Here is a 24,098-nt window from a genome sequence, read left to right as displayed (position 1 = left end):
GGTAGGTTGTAAGACCCTACTCTGATCTGCTGCCTACTATGTTATAAACGAATTCCTTTCTTTTACTTCTTACTTGCTTCCTCTGCTCTAACCATGCTCTTAGGGCCTTTGCTATCAACTGTTCCTTCTACCTAAAATTCTCTTCCCCTGGATCCCACTTGCTATTATTCACCTCCTTCAAGTCCTCATCTTCTTCAGGTCTTTGCTTAGATTTACTTCTTAGCAACTCATGACCACCCCCATTTAACACTGCAGTTTGCCTGATTATCCACTGGTACTGCTGATTCCCTCCCCATTGATTTTTTTTTAAATTAATTAATTAATTAATTAATTTTTGGCTGTGTTGGGTCTTCGTTTCTGTGCCAGGACTTCCTCTCGTTGTGGCAAGCGGGGGCCACTCTACATCACGTTGCGCGAGCCTCTCACTATCGTGGCCTCTCTTCTTGCGGAGCACAGGCTCCAGACGCGCAGGCTCAGTAGTTGTGGCTCACGGGCCTAGTTGCTCCGCGGCATGTGGGATCTTCCCAGACCAGGGCTCGAACCCGTGTCCCCTGCATTAGCAGGCAGATTCTCAACCACTGCGCCACCAGGGAAGCCCCCCCATTGATATATTTTTAATTTTTTTTACAGGGGTGTTAGTTTCCAACATACTGCAAAATATACTTCTTTTTATTTTGATTATTACCTATTTTTCATATAAGAAACCTCTACTAAGGCAGTATTTCTAATCTGACTTGTTCACTGGTTTATCCCAAGCATCTAGAACATAATAGTTCTTAATACATATTTATGAATTAATTTTATTTCATGTAACTCTGAAATTCCATTATACAAGATTATAGTGTTGTATGTGGATTTACTTGAATATACTTTTCTGTAGCAATAAATATTTTAGTTCCAGTGTGTCCAAGTTAGCCCTTTTGGTTATAGTTAGAAAAAGGTAGCAAGCAGAACAGGAATAGAGATTTCTTTTCAGTGTTATCTTAAGAGACAAAGTAAATCTGGGTTTCCTAGCATTGTTCTCCCAGTTCTTCACTATGACGGGAGCAAAGGATTAGCGTAGGATTATCATCTAGAACTTGGCTTTTGAGTCAGAGTACATGGATCTTACCATTGACTAGTTTTATGACTTTGAGCAAGTTCCTTCAACTCTCTCAGCCTCAGTTTACTCAGCTGTGAAATGGCAGTGATAGAATCTTCCTCATAGTGTTATTGTGACATTAAGTGAGAAACTGTACAACGTACTTGGAATAGTTCCTAGCACATAGTATGTTCTTCATGCATTTTAGCTGTTATTATTGAGAGGGACGTCAGTGGGACAGCAAAAACACTTAAGTCATGAAATCAGAACAGCATCGATTATTTAGTGGATTAGCTCCAGGGGAAGAATGCTTCAGAAAGAAAACCAATTTACAAGCATTATTTTACAAGTTTAGGGAATGGGTGGAAATGATTCTTAATAGTTTCTAGAGTAAGAGTTAGCAAACAAATTAATTGTATAATATTTTTTAGTATAAATTTGTATGTAAAAAAAATTCTCTTTAATTAGAATTCTGTTTCTTTAATCTTATCTCAGTGAACATAAGTAAGATTACCCTGATCTTGCTTTTCCCTTGAGGTCTTATGTTATACAGCCATGATTCAAAGATTGCATGGGTTTACAGGAATATTTCTTCTGTGGTTTGATTTAGAATAATGTATCTAATTAGGCTAACAAATGACTTGTCAGGGTAGACTAGCCAAAAACAGATGTATGCCTGAGACATAGCCTGATAGACTATTCTAGACTCTCTGTTAAAGTTACAAGCTAAACATAGGCTGAGTTGTCAGTATTTTCTTTGCAAAAAGCTGAAGTTTATATGTGGAAGCTGGGAAGAGGGCAGGGAATTCCTGAGAATAATGTCTCATTTTTCTCCTTATTTGTATGTCTTGGGGTGGGTGTGAGGGGTAGTCAGGGGGAAAGGAGAGAGGCAGTATGAAGAATTTGAACAGTTTTTTTTTGTCTTAGTGCACTTAGGGCATTGTTAATTCTCATCCCTTGCAACACAATAAACTAAGTTTATTTATTTCCCCTTTTACGTTCATGGCTTTAAAAATTAATAGCAGTTACCACTAACTGAGGCCCTCCTGTGGCAATCACTCGACTAGCTACTTTCACTTTTCCTGTCTTATGTAATTTTCATAGTGATCCAGTGAGGATAGTGTTTACATTTTATAGATCCAAAGATGTAAAATAGATTTTATGGGATATTGTGTGAGCAAGATTCATACCTAAGCCTTCTAAGAGTCTCAGCCAGGGTTCTTCCCAAAGAAACATCCTTCTTTTGTCTTTATTTCTGTAAGAGTATTTTTGGGATTTACTTAAGTCAAATTAAGCATAATTTAAAATTTTAACCTCTTTGCAGTTCTCATTAGACAGAAAAGGAAGCACTGCTACAGGCCAAATTTTTTAAATATTCAATATATAGTTTCTGTTTATTGCTGATGTATGGGAAAACAATTATAGAAATGTTATTAAAAATACATATTTAAAAATTGATTCTTTTTCCTTTCACTAAAATTATCTGGTGACTCAGTAACTCCTTTTTAGCCTGGAAGCCTTCCCAACTGTGGGGATTCCTATATTAAGATGGCACCATATTAGAGAAACTTTTAAAATTAGTGGGGAATGAAAGAGGAGGAAATGGTCTAAAGACTAGATTTTCCAACAGTAACATAAGGTGAATAAAAGACCAACTAATCATTCTTAAATTCTTAAAATTATAGAATTATAGAATTTTCATTGCTAAAGACACTGTAGGGGTCTTAAAATGTTTTATTTTATTTTATAAATAAAATTTTATAAATGAAGAAGCTAATGTCTGAAAGACTAAGTGATGTGGCCAGTGTCATATAGACAAGTAATTTGTATAACCATCCGTACTGGAAACCCGAGCTTCTATCTCTTTGTGTATTTGCTGTGTGTGTGTGTGTGTGTGTGTGTGTGTACGTGTGTGTACACACAGGCACATTCACATGTATGCAGTACACCACTGTACCTCTCAAGATAGAAAATGCTTTCTGTACCAGAGCTCTTCAACTGCTAAATCAGGAGGCACAGGTTCAACTATTCCTGGGAAGTATGATCACTTGGTTAAGATGGTGACTACTGGATTTCTCCTTTGTAAAAATAGATTTTTCTTTTTGCGTTTAGCAGATCATCTTTGAGGTGGTACTTTGGCAACTTCCAAATATCCTTTTCCTCAGCACCTTTGTAACTAATGGTTTTAGCATTCATTGATGATCCCTGCCTGAATCAGTTGAGTTCATTCACATATTTTTAATAGTAATTAAACATTACAGGGTTTTTTTCTTTTCTTATACATGTATATGTTTATTAATATTGAATATTTAAATAATAATAATAATAAATTTATTTGCTTTATCCTACTTTATCAAAGAGTTAAAAAATATCAGTATTGTAGGAAACACCCTTAATGAGTGATGTTTATTTTATTGCTCCTGGTAAATTTATAACAAAATTTTATAGACTTGTAAAATGTCTGTTGAGAAAAGGTACTATTATATGGGCTTACAAAACATAAATTTCAGTTGTTTAAAATTCCAGTGAGGACAAACTTATATTTTAATTTAATACAGTTAACTGATGAGGATAATTAAACATCAGTTAATAAACTTGCACCATTTCTGAAATATACATAATGTCACACTGCAATTTATGTACAACTTATGTTATACACGTTTCTTTCAATTGGAAATAAAACCCATATTTTAAAATCAATATATACTTTAAAAATGTAAACATCTAAATGAAAAAGTTTCCCAAAATATTTAGTGTATTCGACCTTTTCCACAGATGCTTAAACAAATTTGGGGGAGAAATAGGTATTAATATAACTGCAATACCTGTGTATTTTTTCATGTTTCTCATTCTGTGTATGTAAAAAATACAGGTATATAATGTGAAATTATTTGACTGTATAGTTTTAAATTCCCATTAATTTCCCATTCATTCAGAAAATCAGTATTGCAATTAATATTAAAACTGTTGAGTGAAGTTTAAGATTTTGTGGAACCTCTTTTTGTCCTTTGAACGTGTTCTAATAAGATTATATTCAATAAAATCAGTACTGTTCAAAAGTTAGCTAGAATATTTTCTTTTCTTTGTAGTTCTGTTACCATTTGACATATAGTTAGATTTATTTGTTTTCATATTTTTGATTTGGGGGCTTGGGGTATTTTCCTTTTTGGTTTAATTTATTTTTTGAATATTTAAAATACTTATATGCTACAAAAGTCAAAATTACATAAAAATGTATACTCTTAGGTCTTGGTTTCATTCATATCTCCCTTTCCCCAACCCTATAGGTAACCATTATTATTGGTTTCTAGGTTATCTTTCCAGTGTTTCTTTTTGTGAAAATAATAAAATACTTCTATGTATTTTTTAACTCCCTTTTAAACAAAAACTAGCATACTATATATATTTTTCTGCACCTTGCTTTTTTATCTTAATATATCCTGGTGATCATTCCATGTAAGTTTATAGAGATCTTCCTCATTCTTATTAACGACTGCATACTACTGTGTTGTTTGGATAAATCACGCTTCTTTCAACTAGTCCTTTATTGATTAATACTTGGATTTTTTTCCAAGCATTTGCTATTCCAAATAATGTTGCAGTATAGCACTTTGTGCATGTATTTTTTTGATTTTATGAAAGTGCATCTTAGAGTAGATACCTATTTGTGGAATTACTGGCACATGAGGTAATTTTGCATTTGTAATTTTGTTCTATTTGCCATGTTCCCCTCTGTAAAGGTTGTAATCATAGAGATTAGCGGGTATGAGAGTACCTGTTTCTCCAGAGGCTTATCAGAGTGCGTTGTCAAAACATAAGGATCTGATGGTAGTTTTAATTTATCCTCTGATGAATGAAAACAAGCATTTTTTTTTCAGATGTGTAGGGGTGATTTTTTTTTCCTTTTCTGTGAATTGTCTCTTCATATTTTTTGCTCTTTGGTTTTGGCCATTTCCTCTTAATTTTTAAAAGTTCTTTATGAAATCAAAGAGAGTAACCCTTTGAGATATAATTTGCAAATATTTCTCCTGGTTTGTCACTTGTCCTGTGACCTAAATTATGATGAGTCTTTGGGCTTTTTTTGCCGCACAGTTTCTTTCTTCTATACTTGAATTTATCAAGTTTCTCCTTTAAAGCTTCTGGATTTGGGGTCATAATTAGAAATGCTTTCCCTACTCTCAAGGAATAAAGGAACTTATACATTTTCTAGTATTACTTACATGGTTTCATTTGACTACTTTTATTTATATCTCTAATTTATTAGTATCTTATTCTGTTATATAGTGTAAGGTATGGATCTGATTTAAAGTTTTTTTCAAATGACCATCCACTTGTCCCAATACCATTCATTGAAAAGTCTAACTTTTCCCCCAGTGATTTGAGATGCCACCTTTATCATATATCAGATTTTCATATGTATTCAGAACTCTTTTGGTTTTTATGTTCTTTTTGATTGATCTTTATGTTACTCATTCACTGATACCACACTGTTTTAATTACTTAGACGTTATGTTTTTATATTTAGTAGGGCTAACTTTCCTCCTCAGCTGTTCTTCTTTTTCTGGGTTTTGCTAAGTATTCTTGATTGTTTATTTTCCATATAAACTTTAGATTCAACCTTTGTAGCTCTGGAAGAAAATTATTGGTATTTTTATTGGGGAGAATTAAAATCTTTGTGATATTAATATAGAGTCTTCTTTTCCAAGAACACGTGATATCGTTCCACTTATTCATGTCTACTTTTTTTTTTTTTTGGTCTTTTAAGAGTGCTTTTTAAAAGCTTTTTATTATAGAAAATTCAAATGTACACAGAAATAAAAAGAATAATATAATGAACCCCATGTACTATTACCCAGCTTCAACAATGAACAACATTTTTAATAGCTGGAGTTCTTGACTTACAGGCAGGGTCCACTTCTTGACTCCATATTTATCTGACTTCAAAAGGGCAGTAGTGCTCTGGTGACTGTCACTCAAAGAGGAGTTTCTAGGTGAAGTGCAATGGTTATTACATTCATATAGTTTCTGAGAAAAAATTTTAAAGGTAAAGAGTTATGTTGATCTTTGAAATGTTTCAGATAGCAATTAACTAATGTTTTAGAGAGTAATTTAAAACAAAAGTAAATCCTGTTCCCTATCAAAGCATATTTGAAATTAAACATCATAATTACAAATTTAGAATGAACATATGTCAAAGATTTAATTTAATTCATTAGGTAGTGAGGCAACCAGTAAGATGGTAAAACTGGTTCTAAGTATTTGAGAAACTTGAGTTTATATAGTCCTTTCTTTAAAAAAAAAAGAATGTTAGAACAAGATTGCTGGGTTAGAAACAAAACTGGTTAATGTCCTATAGGTAACCTTTGGGTTATCTTTTCTATTAGACGGAAATCATTTGCATAGCTATTGGACACAAACCTACAGATTAATATGTAACTTCATAGAGTCTGGGTCCTTCAATTAATAATAAGTAATTCAGTCATTTATTCACCTAGAAAATTAAATAATTCTTTGGTGGACATGTTAAAGTCAGCACATCTGGGTCTGTGCGTCAAATCTGGCCTGGCACTTGCTTTTACAAAATGCTTTTGAAACACAGTCACACTCACTGTCTATGGCTGCTTTTGCACCATAATGGCAGAGTTGAGTAGTTGCAGCAGAGACTACTGGCCCACATAGCCTAGAATACTTACTTTTTGGCCCTTTACAGAAAAGTTTGCCAACTACTATATTAAACAGTGCTTCAGGATGATATTGAAAGGACATGTTGCCACTACCTAAGCCTTCCAGGATTGCGGTAGTTTTTCTTAAGAACCCAAATGAACATTAGGATGACAAAATCTGGTCTCTGCCTGGTATTTCTGTACCTAACGAACCTCTTATTGCTCCCCCTCTTCTGTATTTTTACTTTATGCATGTATATCTTTCTCTTTGGTGTTGCTACCTTTCTATTCTAGTTGTCTCTGTATCTTTTCCTGTAGTTCCGTCTTGTCCTCCTGCTCTGTATTTCACTTTTTTCCTCCTCCTTAAACTGACTCTAATATGGAATGTTAATATATTTAAATATTGTACTGGTAAAGTGTTATATTCCCTACTCTTAATTTTTTATTTTAAGCCCTTTTTAAAAATTTTTTTTTTAGTTTATTTACTTATTTATTTTTGGCTGCGTTGGGTCTTCATTGCTGTGCGCGGGCTTTCTCTAGTTATGGCAAGCAGGGGCTACTCTTCGTTGTGATGCGTGGGCTTCTCATTGCGGTGGTTTCTCTTGTTGTGGAGCATGGGCTCTAGGCACTCGGGCTTCTGTAGTTGTGGCACACAGGCTCTAGAGCACAGGCTCAGTAGTTGTGGTGCACGGGCTTAGTTGCTCTGCGGCATGTGGGATCTTCCCGGACCTGGGCTCGAACCCGTGTCCCCTGCATTGGCAGGTGGATTCTTAACCACTGCGCCACCAGGGAAGTCCCTTAATTTTTAATTTAGGTCAATTTAAACTGTTATGTGCTTGTCTTAAGATAAACCCAGAATATAAAACAATTTGAGCTATCAAAAATTTTATTTGTTCTATTAATCTCTCTTCTGTCACTTACCTCTCCTCCCACCCCCAGTTGTAGCTTTCAGTTGAAGAAAAGTTCCCTATTCTGTTATAATTAAGCGAAAGGATTTGGGGGGAGGGGCATGGAGATAAGACTTTCTTAGTTCTAAACTTTATGTTTTAGAATATTTCTAAAACATTTTTTTCATGTATAGTTTTATGTAGGAAACCTTGAACAAAACAAAGTAATTGGGAAGCTACAGAACAGTTAACTTTTTAGTTTACACTTGCTAAATATTGTAGTTGGATGTTTGATGATACAGTCTGAATACAGTAAATAAAATTGCAGAACTAGAGCCCTACTCAGTAAATATCCTATGTACTTTTACTATTTACTATTTACTAAGTAAATTTTACTATTTACTTTTCCTAAGTCTAAACATATATTTTTCTATTTAGAAAAGGTTACATTTTGTTTAGATATTTAAAGTAATACCTTTCTAGTCTCATATCCTGTATGAGATCAGAAGTAGTGCTCAATTAAAAAAATGTTTTATCCCTTGATAAGTAATGTTTTTTCATCTTCAAGATAAAGCAAAAGGAGAGAAAGAACAATACTGACACTTTATACGAAGTTGTTTGCTTGGAAAGTGAATCAGAGAGAGAGAGGAGGAAAACTACAGCCAGTCCCTCAATTCGCCTGCCACAGTCTGGATCTCAGAGTTCAATGATACCTTCTCCTCCAGAAGATGATGAAGAGGAAGGTAAATTGTAGGGAGAGCTTAATTTCTATTTTGGGGTGGCAGACCATACAGACCTTTACAATTTTATCAGGGAATTGATAAAGTGACATAGTATTTTGAATTCTTTTAAAAGGACTGTGGGAGATTAAAAAGTGATTAACATAGGACTTTCTTTAAGGTAATTGTAACCAAGTTAGAAAAAAATGAGATTTGTAATTAGTGCTTTTTAAAATAATCAGTCTGTGCTAGCTTAGTGTATTAATATAGCACATTTTTAGAGCAAATTTGACACTGCTTCCACCTCAATAAATGTTCCCATCTCAACTGATTTATACATTATTGGATTTTCACACTGATAAATGTTAGGAATCAACCAGTTCTTTTTTTTTTCTTCTTTTTTTTTTTATGGTTATATCTGTAAACTATTCTATCAATCTGTGTTAAAAGATGCAGTATACAAGTGAGATATGAAGGGAAGGAACACAGGAAAAGTGAAAGTTTGGGAGGCATTTTCCAATTTATAATTTTGTACCAGAGCTTTATTTTTAAGGGCAAAAGCAAGCTGATTATGAGAGGTCATATGAGGCATGCATCTATGTGAGCTTCACAAAAAGTGTTCTAGAAAATTCATAGACGAGAATTCATTTCTCATTGTGGAGTATGTGGTGGAGCACCATGAATAAATAGTTTTTTAGCTGGAACTGTTAAAGTGCAAGGAGAATTCAGGGATAAAGGGGCTGGTTTGGGCACTTCTGGCTAAGAAATTACATTAACAAAAACATGGAGGTGGCAGGAATGTCTGATTGGGTTAAAAGAAATACATATCCATGATTATATGTCCTTTTTTCAAGTTTAGAGCAAGCTCTTACTTTCCACTTTCTGTTGTTCCCTGTAACTTCTACTTTTTCTGTGACTAATCAGCTTAGGATCATTTATTAGTAATATTGATGACCACCAGTTACTAGATGCTTAATATGTGGTAGACAGGTACTTTGTTTATAAAGTAAAGTAATACTTTGTTTATATGGTCCTCACAAATATCCTGAAAAATAGGACTTATTTTGAATATACATATTTTGAGCATAAGGAAATAGAATCTCAGAAAAGTGAATTTGCCCTAGGTCACAACAGCTAGAAATTGGCAGGGAGGATTTTAATCCAGGTCTGTGAGTTAATAGTCTGAGCTCTATTCTGTCACCATCTCTGGGCATTTAGTTCACATAAAGCATTTTGAAGTGCGAAGAAAGCACATGTGTTGTTTTGTGAAGTCAGAGATACAATTTATAGTCTCCCTGCAGAGGCGATTTAAGTCATGTTTTAAGGCTGGGAAAGGTGAAATTGTTCCCACTGTTTGAGATTGTCTACTGTATAACTGGTTCTGGAGACTTTCAGTTTCCCTTCTAGGTCAACACTGCTTAAGATGCAGAGCAAATAAAAGTTTATAGAACTTTCCTCCCCTTAAACTCAGCAATTAAAAAAAAAACACCCAAAATTGAGAAAGACACTCTATTTATTATGAAACCAGAGACTGCTCAAATCTCCATACTGTAGATGTTAAAGGATATCTACCAGTTACAAAGAAATTTGCGCCCAACTAATAGATAACATCAGGATTGAGAGGTAGTTCTAATCTCTAGCAGGCACGGATTTTTAGTGTAACTGAGGGGGTTCAGAAGGCCTCTACTGACAGGTCTTAACTGGGGAGAGATAAGGACTAACAGCAGTCAGCCATCCATGGGAGAGTCAGGCAACACTAGAACACAGCTCTGTAAAGGAAGAGAGTGTGTCCTTTTCTGCCCCACATTATTTCCCTGGTGTGTAACCCAATTCCTGGTATATAATAGATGCTCAGTAAATATTGGCAGGATGAGTAACCCTCCTAGGGTCCATTTCCATAGTGAAAAGTTAATGACGGGAGAACTGGGACTGAAGAAGACTTCAGCCATGCCATCTTTTAGTTCTCTCTAACGGAGTATACAAACAAGGGAAATTGGTCCTGTTGTGATGTTTGCTCCATGGAAAGAAATGGCTGTAATCCTCTAAAGAGGCTCCTTATCCATAGGACATTTGTGCTCACAGGGCCAGAAGCCAGCAGTTATAAATGGGAGGTGTTCAGAAAACATTCTGAACACATCCAGACAGTAAAAGAGAATTTTGTAAGATAGGTCTTCCTAATCTCTTTAAAGGAATTATCTCTTGTAAATTTTAGTACGTTTTTTAGTAGCTGCCGTCCCCCAAAGACGTTGTGTTATATTGACATTTTTAATGAGTAGAGAATTACTTGAGGCATTTAGAAAGTAGGGCCAACTTCTGGCAGGGGAAGTTTATCTTAGTGCACTGGAGCGTTTCTCTTTTCCTTATCTATCTGCAGAGGTCTCACTTATATTCAGTCTGTCCTCTTCCATAACTCACTATGAAAACTGCTGATAATGTTCAAGGCATTATAATGTAAATAAGTTTAATAATAAGTATCCTGGATTTCTGAGCCTTTAAAATCAGTGCTCTCAGATATGCCATCTCTAAAGGGATGCCAATTCATGATGTAATCATCAGAGGTGTAAAGATCAAAACTTTTTAAGGCAGGTTAAACCAAAAAATCTAGATACAGCATTGGTTGAGGACACATGGAAACTAGTACTGTTGTACCCAACTAGTGCAAATATCAATTGGTAAAACCATTTTGGAAGGCAGTTTGTCAGTAAGTTTCAAAATCCTTAAAAGCATGCATTTTTTAACCCAGGGAGTTCTCTTCTGGGCATATACCCAATAAAAGCAATGAGATATGTTCATCCTGATACTATTTGTAGCAAAAAGTTGAAAACTCACCAAGTATCCAACAAAAGAAGATTATTAAGTAAGTCTTAGTTCATATTTTCCCCCCACTTTCATTACACTTTTCAATTTGTGTCACATGCCTTTATCATTGCCACTTTTTTCACTGTCTTTATGTCTTATAATCTTTGACTTCGTATTCAAATTTACATTTCCTAATTATTTGAACTAAGTTTGGAATGATTCATTTTGGTCCTTTTTTTAATATTTTTGTGCTTTCTATTATAAATTATGTCATTGTAGAAAATTTAGAAAGTCATAAAAACATAAAGGAGGAAAAAAAAATCGTAACTCCATCACTCAGTGTTAATGTCTTGGTATAGTTCATTCCAGACTATTTTCTATTTTTTAACATAGATTATAATGAAGATTTAGCTCTTATGTTTATTTTATGTGGTATTTTGCCAGATCATTATGTAAACAAGTGTCAACACAAATTTACATTGTAAACATGTATCATAATTTATTCTGACATTCTCTGCTTTCCTATTTTTGTAGCTTATGCTTAGGTGGTTTGTAATTTTAACTGTTATACATAATACTGTGATATATTTTCATGTATAAAGCTGTTTGCTTTGGAATAGGTGAGAGAACATACTCACATTTTGAGTCCTATCATTTTATAATTATATGGCTCTTTTCTGCAGTTGACATAATATAGACCTATATGAAAAGCAAAAGAGAATTAAAGAGATTACAACAACATTCCACCTAGGACCATTTTTATTTTCCTCGTACTTATAACTATATACTAAAAGAGAGAAATTATGATACTATGCTCCCAGTAAAATCTTTCAAATTTGACTGTTATGCTTCCAGGTCATTCTTCTGGCTAGCATAGCCACCTCTGTTATCCTTTTTTGTGTGTTTTGTTTATTAAAGATAATGATGAACCTCTCTTGAGTGGATCTGGTGATGTATCCAAAGAATGTGCAGAGAAAATTCTTGAAACATGGGGAGAACTGCTGTCTAAATGGTAAGTTGTAATAGAATAGTTCTCCTTTTCACCTGTAATTCTTATTTTATGGGTATGGAATTTTACCTAACATTATTGAATTTTGGAGCCAATAATAAAAACCTAAGTATGAGGTTTACATTCTAGAATCTCTGTTTTTAGAGGTTTATAAGGGTAGTAGTGAAGATCTGAAATCAACTTTCAAAATATCAGAAACCTAATAAATTCACATTGCTGCAGAAAATATTTATTCAAACATGGAAAGCATGGGGAGAATAAATAAGGAAAGAAGTCATTTGTATTAAAGTGGTTAGGAACCACTGACTGGTTAAGATAATACACAGTAGTTAAGACTATACACAATAATCAGGGAGGTTTAGAAGATGCTCACACAATGCATAGAGCCATGGTAAGAGACTCCAGGTGGGATTTTTCCTTATCTGTGTTATATGCCTCAAGTGACAGAGCAGCATGTTATAAACATGGTATATATTAATTGCTCTACCAATTACTTTTCCTACTAACACTTGTAAAATTCAGGAATTTCTCATCAGCTCAAAAGATGGTTTGAGAACAACATTAAACACTATCCTCTAGGCTGTCTAAAGAGAGTACACTACCTTCAGGTATTTATTAATGGTATCAGAGACACTCTGGTAAATCAAGTTGGTGAGGCATTTATGTAGTTTCCTTTCCCCATTGTGTAGGATGCCTGTATATGCTGAAAAGAGCTGAACTTGAAAGTGATCTGAGTAGTTTTCTATTTCTGACTTTCTGGTTATTAGGGTTGTCTGTTAGCTCCCCATGGACCTGTTACTTTGGAGTCTGATTTTTCTCTGAAGTTTTAACTGTTGAAACCTTCACTCTATTCTTAGTAAAACCGTGTCTCAGCATTAAAAAAAACTTCATGCCCTTAAGGGATGGGACTGCAAATGGGCATCATCTGCTTCTAGCACTCTCACAGTGCTTTACACTTCTGGTAAAACACTCTCCACATTGGGAAATGTCAAATGTGTACAGGAGGAAAATGCAAACCAAAGCATGGTTTGTCTTTACACAAGTGGTTTTAATAAATGAACTCTGCAAAAGCCCCCCCAGGGGAATAGTTTTCATTTATTTTTGATATTCCTTTAGCAATCAGGAGACAAACCTGCTGATGCTCTCATCACAATATATTTTCAGTTCAGTGATTTTGGAGTGTTTGGACTGCTGCTGGCAGGAATTTCATCTGTATAAAAAGGTTTCTGCTCTAAAATAGAAATGTAATTGAGTCTTGACATGGTTATATAATAGCGTATTTTAAATTATTTATATATAGCATCTAGGTTTTATAAAATGAACTCACCAGCATTTTATACAATTGCTTGGAATTTGTTTTGTTATCAAGCTTTGTTTATTCATTTTGTTATTCATTTGATTAAATGATATCCTTATCTTACTCCTTCAAATATATTAACTAAGTTTCCATCTGTCTCAACTGTCTTTCAGGGTGTTTAAAACTGTTTTTGCTGGTTTCAGTCATGTCTTTAGAAATAATGATACAGTTTCACTTCTTCAATTCATTTTGTCATTATTTTTTTCGTCATTATTATATGTGTTCTGTAATAGGAACCATCACAATATCATGGAGGTTTAGAGCGTGGTAGACCTGGCTTCAAATCCTACCTCTCCTATTTCTAAGCTGTATGATGTTGGGCAGGTCACTTAACACTTTTGAGTCTGTTTCGTCATTTACAAAATACAAGTCTGTAGAACCACCAGTCAGGATTATTCTAGATTAAAAATAATAGATGTTGTAATGGTAGTAATCATAGTAAGAAGTAATAGATTTACCACGTATCCGGTGCTGTGCTAAGTTACGTGCTCTATTTCAACTGTAACAACCTTATAAAATAGTATCCATTTTTATAGATGAGGAAACTGGCTTAGAGATTAAGTCAGCAATTCTAGTTAGTAAACAGCACCCAGAATTTTTAACACAGTCAAGTCTGATCCCAAAGCTGGTTTATTTAACTCTACATTAGATTTTAGTGGCAGTAATTGTAATAAATATACCTTTGTGCTCTAATTCTCCAAGTTCATTTTGATATGAATTTTAGTCAATAAGAGAACTAATGTCAGTAATAAAATAGTATGCTGAGTTAGCTAGTTATTATTATCAGTGACATAAAATTATTCTGAAAATAACTTTATCAATATAAATCAAGCTAAGGTTATCAAATAATCCTAGGGTTAGGTTTATTTTTTTTGTAAAGAGCCAAGTATAAATGTTTTAGGCTTTGTGGTCAATAGTCTCTGTTGCAACTACTCAACTCTGCTGTTGCAGTGTGAAAGCAGCCATAGACAGTACATAAAGAAATAAAAATGGCTGTTTCCATAAGAGTTGATTTACAGAAACACATGGTGAGCCAGATTTGTCCCACAGGCCAAAGCGTACCAATCCTTGAATTAGGTAATAGGACTACTTTTGTCCTTTCTGCTCCCACCTGTTCAACTTTTATATAGGTTTTTTTTTCTAAGCAAAGCCAAAACTATACTGAAGTAGCTATAGCTCTTATATTAGGGTGCTAGTGTCACAGAATTAACCATTTTTAAATGTACTGTGCATTATTGTGCTAGTATTCTGGGAGAATTTTGAGAAAAGTCTCAGACCTTTTTGTATTTTGATAGTGGTCATTTTGTACCAGTAACTTCTGTTTAAATCTGATAGTCACAGGAATTCCTCTGTGTCAGGATCCTGCTTTATGTGTCAGTAATGGTGGCTTTCAAATCACAAAGCAGGTATGACGTAACATATAGCGCATTCATTGGTCTTAGAGTTTGAGGCTACCTCAGTCTTGTAATCAACTTCCCTGAACTTCTTTCTACATCTGTAGAACTGGAGATACTACCACATACCTCAGATGGTTGTTGTAAGCAGCAAATAAAATTATATACAAAAGCACTTTGTAAACTAATACCAACATGTCAAGTTTTTTTAATAATTTAATGCTGTGTTTCCTTTATTTATTGTTTGTTTATTTATTTGGTTGCACCGCATCTTAGTTGCGGCCCTCGGGCTCCTTAGTTGTGGCATGCGAACTCTTAGTTGTGGCATGCATGTGGGATCTAGTTCCCTGACAAGCGATCAAACCCTGGCCCCCTGCATTGGGAGCTCGGAGTCTTAACCACTGCGCCAACTGGGAAGTCCCTCAAGATGTTTTATTTCCCCCCAAAAAAAGTATTTTAGGGAATTCCCTGGCGGTCCAGTGGTTAGGACTCTGTGCTTCCACTGCAGTGGGGGCATGGGTTTGATCCCTGGTCTTGGAACTGAGATCCCACATGCCACACAGCACGTCCCCCCAAAAAAAGTTGTTTTATTTCCCCCATTTTGTAGATGAGATAAATGAAGCTCAAGGACTTTAATGACTTGTTTTGATGTTATAATAGTACAGTAGAAACTTTCTTATCCACCATAGTTACTCAAAAAAGTTACTGGAAGTAAGGTGTCATAAAAACTGCTGAAATCATATATCTTTATATTTATTCTAACTTGGAACAAATGTATATTTAAATGTAAAACGTAAAAATACACAGTTCACTTATCAATTTTGATGCAGAGTCGAGCTCTTATCTTTGGCTATGTGTCAAATGATTGGAATTTTGCTTTGTTTTTCTTATACAAACTACAACCATAAAGCTGTGGTTTCCAGTTTTGCTTTTTATCAAAAAAAAAAAAAGTAGAGTAACAATTTAAAGACACTTTAAGAAGCAGTCTGACTTCAGAATTCTTTCCTCCACTCAATCTTTTACAGTTATATTGGCCACATCTAGTTCAATGGCTTTTTTTTTTAATATATTACCTTTATTAAGTCTTTGTATATCATTTACTTTAGCTTTCATAAAAATAACACTCTTTTAGAGAAGCTATCTTTTATGCACTTATGGATTATGGCTTTATTTTTAGGCATCTTAACTTGAGCGTGAGGCCAAAGCAGTTGTCATCCTTAGTAAGAAGCGGTGTTCCTGAAGCTCTTCGAGGAGAAGTCTGGCAGCTGCTAGCAGGTTGTCACAACAATGACCACCTGGTAGAAAAATACCGAATTCTCATCACAAAGGTAAGGGGATGATAATTCAGCTTCAGCATTAGTTCTTTTAGAAATTTATTATAAAAAGATCATTGTGGCTATTTGATTTCTAAGAATTTTATATAATTCCTTTATCTGATGTAAGAGTAGAACTTTCATACTTCTGTCCCAGAGTTATTTCTAGTGTTGGCACAAAGGAGAAGGCATAGGTTTTCTTCCTTCCTTTTCAGCTCAGAGGCAAAAGATGGCCTCTACCCTTTGTGTATCTGAATCTCTTTTGACCATAATTTCATCCTTAGGTCAGTTGTGCTATGCCATGTGTAAAAACTTTCCTTTGTTTATTTTATTCCTTTTCACACTTCACAGAAATGTGCTCTTTGTAGATAAGGCCTAGTCCTAGTTTTTACAATTGGAAGAACATGGTTCTTTAATCTTAAACCATATTCCCTTTTAGTTTATTCCTCTAAAGTGAAGAATTCTATTTTTTATAGTATCCCCTTCTCAAGTTCATGAATTGCTCAAGGTTTTGCAAGTGAAGCAACGAAATTATTCCTTGTACAAGTATACAAGAATTTAAACTAATTTTTTGCAAGGTCAGGCTATGCTTTGTGCCTTTTGCAGGACCCATGGTACTGGTTATAAGTTTTGTTTTTGTCTTCTAAAATTCTTCAAGTTTTTATCTTTAGGAAGCAGTTTCTCCAATGGTATACAAATCCCAAACCTGAATTATGAATGAATTTCTCAGAACCCCCAGTAATATATGAGAATTTTTCAGTGTGACAAAAGGTGGGACTTCTTTTAAAAATATATTAAAACCTTATGAGGTGAATAGTATCTCTATAAAACTATAATTAAAAAAAAAAAAACCTTATAGGTAAGGACAGCATTTGAACATGAAATCAGATCTTTCCTCAGCGGAAGTATGACTTTTTTTTTAACACCTTTATTAGAGTATAATTGCTTTACAATGGTGTGTTAGTTTCTGCTTTATAACAAAGTGAATCAGCTATACATATACATATATCCCCGTATCTCCTCCCTCTTGCATCTCCCTCCCACCCTCCCTATCCCACCCTCTAAGTGGAGAAAAATGACTTTTATTTGCTCAAAATATTAGTGTTTCTATTCATCATCTTGTTTCCAGACAGATGTATTTTCCCTCAGGAACTAATATTCTGTTTCCTTTCATTATGTTGATGTATTGTTTAACCAGCTGTATTTAGTGCCTATTACAACCACAGTGTTGAAACTAGGAGGTCAAACACAAAAGCAATTAACATAAATCATGTGATAGTCTGGAATAGCACAGTGGGAACCATCAGAAGGAGTGATTAATTCAGCCTGCGGGAATAGGAGAGTCTTTATCAGGAATATGATGTTTAAGATGGGTTCCAGAAAAGACCTCCCCAGGCATGGAAGAATGGCAGAGCGTTGTACTCATAGTGTCATTGGAGACATGGAAGAACAAGGTTATGCAACATGTATGGCTAGCAAAAGTACACTTAGTTGATTTTTTTCTTTTATTGGCAAATCCTATTTTGGATATGTAATTATAACATTTTGAAGTCCTTTGAAATATTTGGCCAAAAATTATTTCTTAAATATTTTTGGTGTGGCTACTCATAGAGATAATTTAAAGACATGAAGTATTCTGTTTTTCTGGTTCCATGAAAATGATGATATCTGTTTCTCGAATAGGAACCTGGTAGTTATTATTGTAATTGACATTTTTAAAATTTGCTCTGAATTTTTTTGAGGGGAGAAACTACTTTAAACTTTTTAAAATTTATTTTTACAGCAAGCTGTAATTTACATAGGCTAAAATACACAACTTTAAAATGTACAGCTCAATTACATATTTATACACTGCTCTGATCATTACCAAAAGGAAGAATATATCCATCACCCCAAAAAGTTATTATTGTCCCTTTCTAGTCATAACCACTCCTACGCCACCCCTGAAAAACCAATACAGTAAGTCCCCTACATACGAACCTTCAAGTTGCGAACTTTCAAAGATGCAAACACGTTTGCATGTCCAATCATGTAAGTTAGTTCACATATCTGGCGTACATTGTCATGCGGTGCATCGTGTACAAGTGGTTGTGCTTTTGTGTTCTTTACTGTACAGTACTGTATAGAGCACAGTAGTACAGAATCTTTATTTCAAGCCCAGGATGTCCAGAAGCCAGCATGAAAGCAGTGGTGATGTAGCTGGTACTACTGTACTTTTCAAGGTACTGTACTATAAGATTAAAAATGTTTTCTTTATTTTTTGTTTTTATTTGTTTTTTATGTATTGTTTGTGTGAAAAGTATTATAAACCTATTACAGTACAGTACTATATAGCCTATTGTGTTAGTTGGGTACCTAGGCTAACTTTGTTGGACTTGGGAACAGATTGGACTTATGAAAGCGCTCTCAGAACAGAACTCGTTCATATGTAGGGGACTTACTGTATTCTGACTTCTCTTTCCCTAGATTAGTTTTGATTGTTCTTGAACTTCATTTACAAACAATCATACAGTCATGCAGCATGTACTCGTTTGTATTTGACTTCTTTTGCTCATCCATTTTGGGAGTGTATCAGTAGTTTGTTTTTTATTTGTTTTCGTTTTTTTAATTGCTGAGAATATTCCATTGTATGAATAAATCACACTTTAAAAAAATCTGTTCTGCTATTATAGATGTTTGTGGCTTTTTTTTTTTTCTCCCTGTTTTAGCTTTTATAAAGCTGCTGTGAACATTCTTGTGTATATTGATAGCAGGTGCTGTGGTCTGAATGTGTCCCTTAAAATTCATGTTGAAACCTAACCACTATACCAAGGTGATAGTAATGAAGCAGGGCCTTTGGGAGGTGATTAGGCCATGAGGGCAGAACCCTCATGCTTGGGTTAGCACCATTATAAAAGAGTCTCGGGAAAGATCCCTCCCTACCTTCCACCATGTGAGGATACAACTAGAAGTCGGCACTGTGCAGCCCAGAAGAGGGCCTTCACCAGAGCCCAACTGTGTGGCACTCTGATCTTAGACTTCTAGCCTCCAGAATTGTGAGCAATAAAATTCTGCTGTTTATAAGCCATCCAGTCTATGGTGTTTTGTTATAGAAACCCAGGCAGACTAAGACAGTGCAGTCTTTTATTCAGTTATTCTTCTATTGGTAGGCATTTATTTTGTTTCCAGTTTAGCCTCTAAATAGTGTTTACTAAACAACCTTACACATGTTCTAAATCTTTGACTTTTATTGAATAGTCTCAGTAGTGTGATTGTTGGATCAAAGGGTAATATGTTTTTTAAACTTGTTATTTAGTTTTTGTATTTAATTTACTTATGTCCAGATTGCCTCTCTGAAAGGCTATGACAGTTCACAGTTCCACCAGCAATGTAGGAAAGTACCTATTAACACATATCCCAAACAGTATTAGTTATCACTGTAATTTTTGCTGTCAGTGGATGTAAGTGATGCCAGTGTGTATTTAGTTTGCAGTTCCCTGACTACAAATAAATCTGAGCGATTTGCTCTTCCATGAATTATCTCTTTATATTCTTTGTATATTTTTCTTTTATAAATTTATTTATTTATTTATTTATTTTTGGCTGTGTTGGGTCTTAGTTTCTGTGTGAGGGCTTTCTCCAGTTGCGGCGAGCGGGGGCCACTCTTCATCGCGGTGCGCGGGCCTCTCACTGTTGCGGCCTCTCCCGTTGCGGAGCGCAGGCTCCAGACGCGCAGGCTCAGTAGTTGTGGCTCATGAGCCTAGCTGCTCCGCGGCATGTGGGATCTTCCCAGACCAGGGCTCGAACCCGTGTCCCCTGCATTGGCAGGCGGATTCCTAACCACTGCGCCACCAGGGAAGCCCCAAGTATATTTTTCTATTAATTTTAAGATGTCAGTTTCTAAGTACTTTATATAATTATATTCTTTGTAGCTTCATTATAAATATCTTTCTAGAATTTTAGACTTATATTAACTTTACGGTTTCACGCCATACGAAACACTTTCAATTTTTATGTAGAAAATTGCATTGGTTAAGGTCTCTCCTACCTCTAGATTTTGTAAATATACTTTCCAGCGTTTCCTTGTGAGATTTTTATTGTACGTGTTATTTTTTTACGTCTTTAATCCATCTGGAATTTATTTTTGTACATGGCATATGATAGCGTCCAATTTTACTTTCTCCCAGATGGATAACCAGTTGTGCTACTTCTATTTTCCTACTGAGTAGAACTGCCATCTTTGTTATATCTTAAATTCTCATATATGCTGGGATTGATTTCTAGCTTGTTCTATTTATTTTTGTGTATTCCTATACCAATACTGTTTTGGTTAAAGAGGCTTTGAGTTATGTTCTAATATCCGGTAAAGCAAGTCTTTTTTTCACTGTTTCCTGTTTCATATTTTTCTTATCTATTTTTGCATATTTAATCTTCCATATAAACTTTAAAGTCATTTTCTCCAGTCTCACCATTATCCTGTAAGGTTATATAAGGATTCTAGTTTGAATTACATTTAATTTATATATTAATTTAGGTTATAATATCTTTACATCTGAGAATATGGTATGCCTTTCCACTTGTCAAGGTCTTATTTTATGTCTGTTAAAGACTTCAGAGTTGCCTTCATATATGTCTTGTTCCTCTTTTGTTAAATTTATTCCTAAGAATTATCTTAGAGTGTTCTCACTATAGCAAATGGAATATTTTTTTTTTCTGATTTCCATTTCTAAATAGCTAATTGCTACAACAGAGAATAGGCATTAATTTTTTCTAATTCTCTATCCATCTACCTCTTGATATTTTGATTAATCCTCCTAATTTTATACTAGCATCTTTTAAGATTTTCAGGTATATGATAATATCAGCAGCAAAAACAGTTTCACTTCTTTTTTCACTGTTTATGCAGGCTACTAAATTTTCTTGTTTTTGTTTTTATATTTGATAGAAGCTTTAAGACAGTGTTTAATGATGGTGGTGATAACTAGCATCCCTATTGAGTTCCTGATTTTAATTAAAATGGTCTTAGTTTTTCAGACTTCTGGAAAGCATGCTATTCAATTGTGGGGTTTTTTTGGTAATACTTTTTATTTTATTTAAGTGATTTTATTCTATCTCAGGCTTTGATTTTTTTTATTAGGAATGTTGCTGAAATTTTATGAAGGACTTTTTTAGCACTTAGTAGTGAATATGATTTTCTTTAACTTGTTGATGGAGTAGATACGTTATCAACATATGATAGACTTCTTGATATTGAACTACCCTTGGCTTCATGGAATAAATTTCTGCAGACCAAATACTCCTGGATTTTTAGTTTTCTGTTCTTTCTGGTCTTTGACAGAGGGTTCCTCAACCCTAGTCTCTAGTTAGAACTTGTCAGGCACAGGGGAAAGAAACCCTAATAAGTAATCCACAGGGACTCCTACGGGCTCTCTTACTCCCATCTGTAAGACCTATAGCTATTTGGGTCTGGTAAATCAAATAAATTGGAGTTGAGAATGGAGGGAAAAGAGGGCGCTTTCTGGTCTCTAGCTTCCAGAATCATCCTCTGGTCCTTCTTTCTTTTGGTTATTTTTCACCTTTTGTATCAGTGACTGTTTGTTTATTTTGCTTAGTACCAAAAATTTACATCAGAATGGCTTCCTTAACAGATTCTTTTAATAAATAAAAGAATAATGAAATAGCACCGTGTTCTGATGTTTCTCTTTCCTTCCATCCAGTCAGCCTTGTGTTTTCTGAAACCTATTTGCATTGTTTTCGCTAGTGATTTTAGTGGCAAACCTCAGTGGTAAGAGTCTTTTGCCATGAAATTCAAGTTTTTATCCAGAGCCAAATAATCGATATTTACATTTCTGATTGTCCAAGGGAAGCCCTGGAGGCCCAGCCACATTTTACCAGTCTGGAAAAATAATTTAAATATCTAATTATAACTTCATTATTATGCAGATTGTTTTGTTTTAATTAAAAATCTCTTCCTGGTCGATTTGGTAATAGTCAAGGATTCAATAATATTTAATCATAAGAACCTCCTGTGGATACTAAACAAAAAGGGGATCAAGTTAGCAAAAAGAGCACTGGCCATGAAGTTAGGAAGTGTCTGGGTACTAGTTTCAGCTCTGCCACTGGCTTACATGATCTCAGATGAGGTTCTGACTATTTCCTTTTCTCTGCTGAAATGAGGTTGCTGAAGTAAATGGTTGAGCTTCCTTTAAGTTTCCTTTAAGCTTTAACATTCTGGAAAAATGAAATGGAATGTTTGAGTCCTGCCCCCAAAATAGCCTGTGATTCTACTGTTTCACAACTCAGTACTCTTGCTATCTGATTCTGTAAGAAAACAGATTGCCAGTGGACTTCTAGAACTTTATTGTCTGCTCCCCTATAGCAGTTGCCATAGTAGGTCAGCTATAGACTGAATGTTCTTGTCTCCCCAAAATTCATATGTTGAAACCCTAACACCACCCCCACCCCCAACAATGTGATGGTGTTTGGAGGTGGGGCCTTTGAGAGGAGATTCAAGATTCAAGGGGCCTCTCAAGAGGGTAGAGCCCTCATGAATGGGCTTAATATCCTTATAAAAAAAGACCATAGAAAGCTCCCTTGCCCCTTCTGCCATGTGAGGACACAGTGTAAGATGACTGTGGATTCTCAACAGACACCGAATTGCCAACACCTTGATCTTGGACTTCCCAGTCTCCGGAACTATGAGAAATAAATTTGTTGTTTATAGGCAATTCAGTCTATGGTATTTTTGTTATAGCATTCCTAATGGACTGAGATACTATTCCTTTAAATTGTTATTTGTGAAAATAATTTTTAAGTCCCTATATCCCATCTTTGTAAATTCATGTACCCTCTGATGAGTTTCTGTAAGTCATATCTGTCCAGGCAGTTTTCAAGTTCTTTCCGAATTATAAGACTATAAAAACATAATTAGGTTTGGTCATATTAAAATTGCTGATATTTGACAATGTTTGATTTACAAATAGGCAATTTCACATGCATCAACCTAATAATTGTGGGTGAATTAAACTGTTAGCATACTAGGATTTTCCTTGAAAGGTCTTCCCATCCAAAAACAAATGCCTGTTGTTTTATTAGGCATTTGTTGTTTAGTCAATCAGAAATACCTTTGAAAGCCTGCTTTGTGCCGGCCATGTGTTAAGGTCTTACGGATATGCCCATGAATAAAATATACCTGTTCTCTGGTTTGGGGGAATCTACAGTCTAATGAGGGAAATAGGCAATTAACTAACCATTTGGAATAAAGTTGCATGAGGGTTATAGAAAAGAAGATACATATTGTTGTGCAGCAAATGACAAGGACTTCTCATCTAAGGGTTCAAAAAGTTCTCTTGTTCAGAATTATCCAGGGAGGGGGATTGTGGTGGTAGGATAGGGGGGCATGTGTGCATGGCATGTGTGGTGTTAAAAGTCAAAGGGAAAAGCATGTTCTCAAGGGTGATAAAGAGCTTGGCAATTTCAGAGTGTGAAAGTAGGTAAAACCAGAGAAGGTAGGTAGGAGCCAGATCTTAGAAAGCTTAAATAAGGCATATTTAATATCTCAAGCAATAGGAAGTCATTTTAAGTAGGCAAATCATATATTCAGGTTTGGGAGGCAGTATGCAAAGTGATTTAGTGTGTCCATCTAAAGGTAGATTGTCTTGATTCAAATCCTAGTTTTGTATTCAGGCCATTGACAGTGGGCAATTTAGCATTAAACTTTTTGTTTCCTTTGTGTAAAATGGGATAATAATAGTATCTTATTTGTAGAGTTGTTAGAATAACTTAGATAATGCATGAAAACACTTAGTACAATTCATAGCCCCTGGTAAGTATAAATTAACCGCTTAGTTATTGTTATTATTTATATTATCATTGAGTTAGAATGGAGTCAGATTAA

At 34.8% G+C, this 24,098-nt stretch overlaps 1 protein-coding gene across 7 annotated transcripts in view; it reads left to right on the top strand.

The window, feature by feature from the left end:
• Positions 1 to 24,098, top strand: part of RABGAP1 (RAB GTPase activating protein 1) — a 149,995-nt gene that overhangs the window by 54,940 nt on the left and 70,957 nt on the right. For all 7 annotated transcript variants that reach the window (XR_009702059.1, XM_061199962.1, XM_061199961.1 and 4 more), the window contains 3 exons: positions 8,200 to 8,374; positions 12,068 to 12,161; positions 16,087 to 16,237. Coding sequence is in view for 6 of the 7 variants with exons in the window: in XM_061199962.1 (XP_061055945.1) it covers positions 8,200 to 8,374; positions 12,068 to 12,161; positions 16,087 to 16,237 (420 nt within the window). In the remaining variant the exon portion in view is untranslated. The remainder of the gene's footprint in view (positions 1 to 8,199; positions 8,375 to 12,067; positions 12,162 to 16,086; positions 16,238 to 24,098) is intronic.

Source organism: Eubalaena glacialis, chromosome 9 (assembly GCF_028564815.1).
Source record: "Eubalaena glacialis isolate mEubGla1 chromosome 9, mEubGla1.1.hap2.+ XY, whole genome shotgun sequence".
NCBI lineage: Eukaryota > Metazoa > Chordata > Mammalia > Artiodactyla > Balaenidae > Eubalaena > Eubalaena glacialis.
The sequence above is the reverse complement of the archived record's forward strand: the minus strand, read 5'-3'. Positions and strand labels throughout refer to the sequence as shown.